The 11,148-nt window shown below is 43.5% G+C and overlaps 1 protein-coding gene across 2 annotated transcripts in view; it reads left to right on the forward strand.

Annotated features, from left to right (window-relative positions):
- LOC134225898 (ecdysone receptor) overlaps positions 1 to 11,148 on the forward strand; it is a 917,337-nt gene that overhangs the window by 347,555 nt on the left and 558,634 nt on the right. For both annotated transcript variants that reach the window (XM_062706325.1, XM_062706326.1), the window contains exon 3: positions 568 to 1,480. In XM_062706325.1, coding sequence (XP_062562309.1) covers positions 876 to 1,480 — 605 coding nt within the window. In that variant the 5' untranslated portion in view covers positions 568 to 875. The remainder of the gene's footprint in view (positions 1 to 567; positions 1,481 to 11,148) is intronic.

Raw genomic sequence — 11,148 nt, forward strand, 5'->3', positions numbered from 1 at the left:
GGGCTTGCGTTCTCTTCGCGCTGGCGTGCGGGGTGGGATAAATATTTTATGTGCTATTAGGGACAGCCATTCAGCGAGATTGGTATGTTCTGGGCGATGTCTTCTTTCCTTTCTTCGTGTGAAAGACGGACGGGAAAAGGGATTTTGAGCATCCTTCTTTTGTCCCGGTGGCTGCTCATAAAAATGATATTATGGAAGAGCACTACTGACTGGCATTCCGTAATACAAGTGTCTGGCTCCCCAAGGTGACCCGGTGAATTACGAAAGACATTTTTAGTAGAATGGACTCAAGAATATCTGAATTATTTTTTTAAATTTTCTTTAAATATGAATGTTTCTTAGTGTCATACGTGACGAAAAAAACTTAAATTCGATTTTATGAATGGTGAAAATATTTCCGATGTTTTTTTTTCACCCTTGAATGACAATGGAATTTTTGCATAAGAATCCACTCCACTTGAATTCTACAATTTGCATCATAGTATTATTATTCACCTGACTGTTAATCATATATTTAATATATTTTTTGTATAATTAATGCATGTTTCTATATCTTTTTCATTTCAGTTCGCGTCTCTGGAATTGTGATGGAATAACAGTTTGACATTTTCGCTTGTATTGAAAGCAGTCAATAAGCTCCAATCATGCTTCAAATATTCAAGGATCACAGCAAGTTCAAGAAGAAAAGACTAGTAAAAATATTGGACCGTCCAACGGAATGTCCATACTGGAAATGAATTTCAACCCCTCAAATGTAGAGCGTTCAACCCTTTCCACCATTTCCCTTGAACCCCTTTAATTCGTTTTCGTTCTTCTAACACCCTCGCATAACGCGTAAGAACGATCACTTCGGAACGATCTCTCATCGAAAGGTCATGTACCGATTGAACATTGTAAGCACAAATCCAACTGGAAACGTACAGCAGCCGCAGCCGTCGCAGGCCCAGGGTCAGCAGGTGATCAGCACCGTAGTGAGGCCTCAACAGCCGCCACCGCAATTGGCCCTACTACAAACGGGAGGCACTACCACGACCATCATCGGGCTGACATCGCTGAATGCTCTCAATGCTACCACGATCACCGGACTGGTCGCGGGAACAGCAGCAGGCAGCAGCACCTCGTCGATTGCTACGGGCGCTGCTCCGGGAGGAACTGGATCGGCAACGGCAACCACGACCAAGCACCACATCCTGAAGGCGGCCGCCAACAACAACAACATCAGCATCGTCAAGATCGGCGATGATATTATGCTGAAGGCCGTCAAGATGGAACCCATCCCTACGGATACGGGCGGGGCTGGGGCCGCACTAGTGCAACCATCGGCCACGACCAGCGGCGGTGTTACGGTGACGGCCATTCCGGCGGCGGTGGCTCCGACGGTTATTCCTGCACCGGCGGTGCCAGCCCCCGCCCCTACCAACAACCCCAGCTCCAACGGCGGTACCGTTACGGTGTACGGCGGGAAGCGACGGGTAGAAAGGTGAGAGTCATTTTTTATTGTTGTCTAATATTCGTTAATTTTTTTTTTCAAAATCGGGCACTCATATTTAGTCGTATTTTAAAACAAGAGATTCTGGTTTTCTATATTCTATTCAAAATATAAATCTTCAACAGTTATAAAGCAAAAATGTCCTACTTGTATCGGGTCGGGATTCGATCCCAGCCAATAATACAAAACAGCTCCCAAAGAGAAAGAACGAACTCGTTTATTTCACTCGCTCGCTCCTACATTGAATGTGCCGTAGATCCATTGGTGAACCTACCTCAACAGAAATTCCGCTCATAAAAGGTCATGGTCCGACTTTTTTGTTCTGTTGTTTTCGTTCCAAACAAGTGCGCCGCAAATGGCATTTCTACAGCTGGGTAAAGCAGCGTAGTCCCTCTCAGAAACAAACTGAGTAAATGGAATAAACACCCATCCTAGTAGGCTATACATACCGACTGTGCAACCAGGCGGGCGGTGCGGTGTGTGCGTGCGCAAATATTGATTTATGTCCATCGAACTGCTAAACTTCAGGTTCGTACGAATTTTGCTGTGCATCCCCGGCTTCGATGGGAGCACCAACGAGGACGTATACGTATCGTCAGGGAAAAGGGTCATGAAATATTCACCCACATGCCGTACTGCATAATGATGGTGGCACTGTTCAAAGTGCGAATAACTTAAATAAAGAAAATCTACGTATGTGGGTGGGAACATGATAATTGGCATTTAGAAAACACTGAAACAAATTAAAAATATCCACGTTATTCGTATCTGTGGAATTAGATAACATCTGAGGAGGGTCATATATCAGCTACTGGTCGATGGTCGAGCGTTCAATGGGCGTCCCCATAATTCCATCCGCTGAGCACGTCTTCCAGTGACGGACAAAGGTTGATGAGGGAGCTGGAATCGAACCCATGACCATCCGCTTATAGCCAACTACGCTACAGGACTCTCTGAATTTTTTATTCAATGTAACGATTGATTTTACCACCCTAATAATTTGCTCACTGGCCATTCAAAATAAATTAAACGCGCCTCGACCGGAAGGCACTGTCGGTGCAGTTCACGCGTTCATCGGCGCACCGTTCAAATAGAACGAGTACCTGGGAGCTCGAAATCGCTACGCACTTTTCGTAAAGGAGATAGTTTCTCACTGCTCGACCACGATTTGATCGCTGCTGGACTTTTCGCGTGCAACAGGTTCATCCACACCACTTCGACGCGTCGTGGGGCTTCGCACCAAGAGCCAAGTTTAAGGTAGAAGTAGGTAGGATGAGCGAGTAAGATCGCCCTTTCCTCAATAGAAACCCTAAAACGAAATGCACGATTAATATAAATCTGTCTGAGTTTGCCATTTCTTTCTTTGTTCAAATGGTATTTTTAGTAATTTTTTCTCAATAATTTGATCGGTTTGATGAACAATATTTTCCACTTGGTCCAAAGGGTTCCCAATTTATTTAGGTAGGGTTCGGGTTTCGGTAGGGTAGTAGGGTTTGGGTAGTTGAAGTGAACGAGAGTGTTTGAACCACTTAACTCGCCTAAAGATAAGGATCTCAGCCGGACTCAAACGTACGTCAGGAGCCTCCATGGTATTGGGAGTGGCGCTTAAGCTGCTGAACGTTTATAAGGACATACTTCTTCGTTACAAATGAAACTTTTCTTAAAATCAATCAGCAACAATAACAATGTTTGGCTCCATTTTGACAGTTCTCAAAATAATCGCTTTCGCATAGCTCTCGTTATAGGAGCCGTGATTATACCTAACATTGCAAAAAAATTAAAGATCGCGTGACAGTTCATATGGAATTACTATAAAGCGTGGATTCATTTTTTTCTTGGATTGTATGTGTATGTTGACCTAAATATAAAGAGCACTTAAACGAAAAACTGGATCGCCATAACAGCATATATCAATTCTCGAATCATAGCTGACTGTACTCTTCATCGCATCATCAAAGAAAGGAAGATCATGACACGACTGAATGTTGCTCGCCTCAGTCAACTCCACCACTCTAGAAGCTGTGCAACAGCCTCATGCTGCAAGCAAAGATGCAACAAAAGCCATGTTCCTGCCTGGATATGAAACGAATCGCCATCAGTGGCTCTCCATTCCATGAAGTAACGAGAGCACCGAGCAGTATCATGCAATGACATCACAAGGTCACCTCCCCATTCCTTTCGACGTTTATCGCCGTCGTCGTCACCTCCTCGTTCAGGGCACACAGTTATTAATTGCGGTGCATTACGCTGCAAACAGATCTGATTCAATGATCTCGAGTTGAAAATTGGTGTCACCGGAAGTTAACCTGGAGAACTGATTTTCTGAGCTCCGAATGCTGGCGGATGATGGTGTACTGAACACAGTAACATGCCGGTGGATATAAATCAGTGAGAGTGAAGTGGGCTGGTCGCTTGGACGGTTGAAAGCGAGATGGTAAGATGGTTATTCACACTGATTGCGTGCAGCTGCAGCTTGCAGCTTGAAAGTGACATTCTTATAGCGTACAACCAGGTGCTCGTTGACTAACTTTTCAGCAAATATACGAATATAAATAACGTCATGGCCATAGGCGCTTGAGAATTGGACTTTTTTTAAACACCACTTACCTTAAGCGTGTGAAATGAGGTTTATAATTATCATCTGCCTTCAAATGAAGAGTCAACATTCAATGCTCATGAAGAAAGACAATGATTTGCATCAAATAACAAAGTAATATTCAATTTACAAATAGTAGGGCTATACTTTCAAGTGGATTCCTATGTGAAATTCAGTCTATACAAATCTTGTTATGGGACAATAAAATTGAGCGGAAACTCAGTTTCTTTTTTCAGTACAATATTGGCGCATATATTCAAATATTAGAGAAATTATTGTATTTGATGCCTCACGCCCACCTCACCCATAACTCTTAGTGATGGAATTACCTTTATATTGTTGTACAAACGTCAAAATGGAACATTGAATGCTCGTGCGTTATACTTTCCGAAGTTAAATTTACCAGAGTAAGGCTAAGGCTGGAGAAAGACAGTTCAAGAAAATCGTGAAACGTTCATAATCGGAAATATGTCTGAATAAAATGACAACAAACTAAACAAATAGTAATGCGAAGAAACTCCTGGACATCCGGCCGAACACAAGCCAGTAGCATCTTGTGGTCGTGCTATTAATACCCACATACAATTTATTTGCGCGCTTCTAGCAGTTGTTAAACTTTTCTCAAAATGTGAACGCCGCCAACTGGCAGGCAGCGCATCTTCGTCGAAGAAGATGCGGTTGCACTTTGTTTATTCAATATGACTAGAAAGAAAAATATGAAACTGCGGTCGGTGTCAGATGCTGTTTGTCTATTTGCGAAACTGCCACCATCATTCATCATCACCCATATGGTAGGTAGCTGACGAGGGAGGATGCCAGCGGGTGCGAAGTGCCTGCAGTTGTGTGCTCCGGATGCGATGAATGCACTCAGTGTACCAAACATGCAATCGTGTTTTTGTCGTGCACTAATTCCTATGTTTTTGAATAAAATTAAAAGTTATTTTGAAATTCTGATTCACGAACCAGTGCAAAATGAAATCCTCAGGAAGATAATGGCACCTGAGCGGCACTAAAATTGTTATGTTGTTATACCATACACTGGGTGAAGATTAATTTCCGAGAAAACCATATTTATATATTTTTTTTTGTGATTTCGGAATACTGTATCTGAAATTGGAATTCTACCTTAATCATGCCTCTAACGTCAGAATCAAATTTAAGATTCGCGGTTTTTTTCATATTCATTTTCCTCACATCTGAAACGGATGCCATTAGATTTAAAAATAAATTCTTCCAAAAGTTTCAGATTGTGTTCGAGAAATTTTTACAAAACAAGAAACTTTTATAAACAACACAAAAAATATGCAGAAGTTGCACCAAAAATTTCGTTTGTTTAAGAATCACTTGGGTCTCCGTAGGCGTAGGATTACCAATCCGGAAATGGCGAGTTCGATTCTTGGTTTGGTCTAGGATGTTTCCGGTTTGGAAACAATCTCGACTCCCTGGACATAGTGATACACTACATACATTTTTACAGGATTTACTTTAAAACAAATACCAAATATTAAAGTTTTAAAATTATTTGCGTCAAACTGATTTAAAAATATTTCTTTTTATTCTCTAGTTTATTTAGTTTTCAGCATTTGACAGATTCACCTTTATATTCATTTATTCAGACTAAGGCCGAAGTGGCCTATGCGGTATACAAGAGTCTTCCCCATTCGGCTCGGTCCATGGCTACACGTCGTCAACCACACAGTCTACGGAGGGTCCGCAAGTCATATTCCACCTGATCGATCCACCTTGCCCGATGCGCACCTCGCTTTCTTGTGCCCGTCGGATCGTTGTCGAGAACCATTTTCCCCGGTTACTGTCCGACATTCTGTGCATGCCGGCCCACCAGATCGTCCGATTTTCGCGGTGTGAACGATGGATGGTTCTCCCAGTAGCTCATGCAACTCGTGGTTCATTCATTGAAAGTGTTGTCATCTATGCAACTTCTATTTCAAAAGTCAATATTGATACTTTTATATGGAATATAGTATTAGCATTTCCTTATCTGATCTTTTAGAATAGACGTGTTAATTTGTTAATCCATTACGAGGATACATAATTAATCGCTCAAAGTGAGCGTTTATGAACAAAAAAGAACAACAGGCTTATTTAAACGCCGAAAAAGTACTAAGTGTCACTACTACGACGTCAAACGTCAATTTGGACTATTTTGTGTCACCTTTTATAAGAAACACGAATATTCATATAAATAGGTAAAAAGGCCTATCGTTGTGGTATGCCCTAATGTTGCGGTAGCGTTAAAATAGTCCATTCTAGGTATAATAGCATCGAAAACATTCATTAATCCGCTGAAAATTACCAAAAATCAACATTTTTTCTTAATAAAATGCGTCCTTTGAGCCTATTATTGTGATAGTGCTAAGGTCCCATTGTTGTGGTATCACCTTCCATAAGAAATACAGGCAATACCGCAACAATAAGAAATATCGCAACGATGCGTCCTATTATTGCGGTAGTTTGCTTTTATTGTGATAAAAATAAAACAACACAAGTTGTGAAAAATTAAAATATTTACTAAACTAGAGTTAAAGAGCACACTATTCGACCTTTATAAAGGGAAAAAAGGTAAACAGTTCATTTTTAAAGAATATTTGAAATCAGTTTTGGTTTGACGCGGTGCTTAATTCCTCAATAATAGGTCGTTTTACCCTACATATCTAAAGACTCATGCGGGGTTTGATTGAGGTGAAACCAAAATAAATAGCAGCAAAAACTCAAATTTCCTTATTTTTCAAGCGTTGCAACGCGCTGTAAACAGGAGACATTTTCAGCAAAGTTGCGTATTTTGACAATACAACCAACTTCGCAGTATATACCTTCACTTTGAAGATGGTAATCTTCAAGTAATTCAAGACTTAAACTCTCGTCAAAATATTCATTTTCACTCAACCGCAATATTCCTCCATTCTGCGAATGGACATGATTGAAACCTTGGCATGGAAACTAATGCCATATTCGAATTCCAGTCGAACCCCTAATTGAGTTACGAACAGTCATAATCCAGATCCTCGATTGGTCAAACTGTACAATACGGCGGATGGGCACTTTCTTCTGTCTATCACTGTTGTTGTTACTATTACATACTAAGAATTAGATTGAACAAAAGTGAGAATAGAACGGGCTTGGAATTGAAGAAAAGGAAAAGGTTAAGGCCTCCAAGCAACACAGCGGAACGGCGACGGAAACGGCAGGTTTGACAGTTAACCCATATATTTTCCGTCAAATGATTCGTTGCCGCCGCCGCCGCGCTGAATCATGTTTGGGGCTTCAGTATTTAGTATGAAGCAATTTTATAACTAACTAAACTGCGTAGAAGCGGTAGTCAGGTCTTTGATAGCCTTTCAGTTCAGTTCATTTGACTATCAGTGAATATATTTTAATGCACAGATGAAGTAATTGGATTAACCTTACCGAATTCTTTTCAATGTACGATGAATATCACTGACTTGCTACTCCTCTAAATAACGTTATAACCTTATGAAATAGATAGAAAACTAAAAAAAGAGGGTTAAATGAAGAGATTAACCCGTTTCGGCCCGGGCTACGATTTCAAATTGTAAATCCACCGTTCTGTTGTTTTTCAACCGATTTGCATGAAATTTGGAGGAAAGATTAATAAACCCTATATTTTGTGTAGATGTATTGATTTGGTGATTGGGTTCTTGGGTGGTTTTATCGAGGGGTCCTGGATAAAAAAATAGGTCAACTTCCTTTTAATCGTAGATAACTAGTAGTAAATGCTCTCAATAATGATGCAATCGTTTTATTCATCATTTTGCAATAGTGGAATAAAACTGCCTTAGGAACCAAAATCGGTTACAGATGTTCCGGGAACCTGGTTCCTAAGAATGTCACTTTTAGGTTGTTCTGAAACCCAGCTTGCGACATCACTTCGATTTTGCAACACAAATATAATAGAAGATAGTTGCAGAGCATCTGTGTCATTCGCCACTTCCGGAGGTTCCTGAGACCTGATGCCCCAAAGGAAGTGGTCACTTTTGAGTGGTTCTGACGGCTTGCACACATCAAGCTTCATTTTTTGCCACAAATATAATGAAAAAATTTGCAGAACTTCTGAGCGCATTGGCCAGCTCCGGAGGTTCCCTGGGAACCTGATGCCCTCAGGGAAGTGGTCACTTTGTAAGTGGTTCTGAAACCCAGCTTGCGACACATCGAGCTCCATGATTTTGCAACACAAATACAATAGAAGACATTTGCAGAGCATCTGTGCACATTAGCCACTTCCGGAGGTTTCCTGGGAAGCTGGAGCTCTCAGGGAAGTGGTCGTTGTTTTAATGTTTCTGAAACCCAGCTCACAACACATCAAATTTTCTTATTTTGTAATACAAATACAACAGAAGATATTGGCAGAGTATCTGGACACAATGATCTATTGCGGAGGTCCGGATTTTTTGGCTAAGCTCGTTTGCATCTTTAAAAAAGTTTCGGCTGGTGGTGAGTCGGCAAACCGGTGTTAAAAAATGTGTGTAGTATCTTCTTCGCGTGTGCTCATTTTCCGTTTCATATGAGCCAATCAAAAAAACTTTGTGTTATATTTTGGGTTTTTATTTATTTATTTATTCAGACTAAGGCAAGTGGCCTGTGCGGTATATAAGAGTCTTCTCCATTCGGCTTGGTCCATGGCTACACGTCGCCAACCACGCAGTCTACGGAGGGTCCGCAAGTCATCTTCACCTGATCGATCCACCTTGCCCACTGCGGACCTCGCCTTCTTGTGCCCGTCGGATCGTTGTCGAGAACCATTTTCACCGGGTTACTGTCCGACTTCGCTGCGTGCCCGGCCCATCGCAGTCGTCCGATTTTCGCGGTTGAACGATGGATGGTTCTCCCAACACCTGATCAATTCGTGGTTCATTCGCCTCCTCCACGTACCGTCCGCCATCTGCACCCCACCATAGATGGTACGCAGCACTTTCCTTTCGAAAACTCAAGTGCGCGTTGGTCCTCCACGAGCATCGTCCGGAGTCTCGTGTCCGTAGAGGGACTACCGGTCTATTAGCGTTTTGGATGTCAGTTTGGTACGGCGGCGACTCTTTCGATCGGAGCGTCTTGCGGAGTCAAAGTACGTACGATTTCCAGCCACTATGCCGTCGAATTTCTCTGCTGGTGTCATTTTCGGCGTCACCAGTGAGCCGTCACAAATTCTTCTACCACCTCGATTTCGTCACCACCGATGCAAACTCGCGGTGGGTGCTCGTGTCTTCTCTTGTACCTCTGCCTATCATGTACTTCGTCTTCGACGTGTTGATGACTAGTCCGATCCGCTTAGCTTCCCTCTTCAGTCTGATGTAGGCTTCCTCCATCTTCTCAAAGTTACGTGCCATAATATCTATGTCGTCGCGAAACCAAATAGCTGGGACTTATTGAAATGTACCACTCGTGTTAATCCCTGCTCTTCGTATTCCCCTTCCAAAGCGATGTTGAATAGCAAACACGAAAGACCATCACCTTTCGCTAACCCTCTGCGGTTTCGAAGGGACTCGAGAATGCCCTGAAACTCGAACTACGCACATCACCCGATCCACCGCGCTTTGATCAACCGTGTCAGTTTATCCGGAAAACCGTGTTCGTGCATTGGCTGCCATAGCTGGTCCCGATCGATTGTATCATATGCGGCTTTGAAGTCGATGAATAGATGATGTGTGGGCACGTTGTATTCGCGGCATTTCTGCAGTCCTGGCGAATGGCGAACACCTGGTCCTTGGTGGAGCGTTCGCCCATAAAACTCGTCTGGTACTGCAAACTCCCTTGCAGTTGGTGCTAGTCGACGGCATAATTGGGAGAGTACCTTGTAGGCGGCGTTCGGCAATGTGATTGCGCGGTGGTGCTACAATCCAGCTTATCGCCCTTTTGTAGATGGGACACGACACCTTCCATCCACTCCTGCGGCAAAACTTCCTCCTCCCAAATCTTGGAAATGACCCAGTGCAGCGCTCTGGTCAATGCCTCACTACTGGGTTTAAATATCTCCTGGTGGTTGGTCAACCCCAGGGCTTTGTTGTTCTTCAGCCGCCAATCTCCTCCTGGATTTCCTGGAATCCGGAGCCAGAGAATTATGTCCTGCGCGCGTTCTCCAGGTCCATCACCATACCGCCATCTTCGTCTGCCACATCGCCATTCAGGTGTTCTTCGTAGTGCTGCCGCCACCTTTGGATCACCTCACGCTCGTTCGTAAGAAGGTTCCCGTTTATGTCCTTACAAATATCAGGCTGTGGCATGGCCCTTACGTGAACGTTCAACTTCTCATAGAACTTTCGTGTGTTATTAGCGCGGTACAGTTGCTCCGTTTCTTCACGGTCTCGATCTTCCTGCTGGCGCTTTTCCTCGGAAAATCGAGTTTTGTCTGTTCCGCGCCTGTTTATATCGTGCCTCGTTCGCCCTCGTGCGGTGTTGCAGCAATCTCGCCTGCTGCATTCTTCTCTTCCACTAACTGCTCACATTCGCCGTCATACCAGTCGTTTCTCTGATCCGGGGCACCGTGCCTGTGCAGCGGTTGCGGTGCTACCAATGGCGGATCGAATATCTCTCCAGCCATCTTTAAGAGACGCTGCGCTGGCTGCTCTTCCGTTGGAAGTGCCACTTCCAGCTGCTGCGCGTATTCTTGGGCTAGCTTCCGTCTTGTAGCCGCCTAATGTTAAGCCGCCGTCCGACTTCGACGCGTGTTGTACACCGTCGAGAGTTTTGAGCGCAGGCATACTGCAACGAGGTAGTGGTCGGATTCAATATTCGCACTGCGATAGTGCGGACTTCGTGAGGTCAGAGAAAATTTACCGTCGATTAGAACGTGATCGATTGTTTTCCGTTTCTTGGTTAGGGATCTCCATGTGGCCTTGTGGATATTTTTGCGGGGAAAGAAGGTGCTTCGGACTACCATTCCGCGGAGGCTGCGAAGTTTATGCATCGTTGGCCGTTGTCATTCGATACGGTGTGCAGACTATCGGTCCGATGACCGGTCTATACATTTCCTCCCTTCCTACCTGCGCGTTCATGTCACCGATAGCGGTGCAGCAATACGTAATGGCTTCGT

The sequence above is a fragment of the Armigeres subalbatus genome, chromosome 3, assembly GCF_024139115.2.
Source record: "Armigeres subalbatus isolate Guangzhou_Male chromosome 3, GZ_Asu_2, whole genome shotgun sequence".
NCBI classification, from domain to species: domain Eukaryota; kingdom Metazoa; phylum Arthropoda; class Insecta; order Diptera; family Culicidae; genus Armigeres; species Armigeres subalbatus.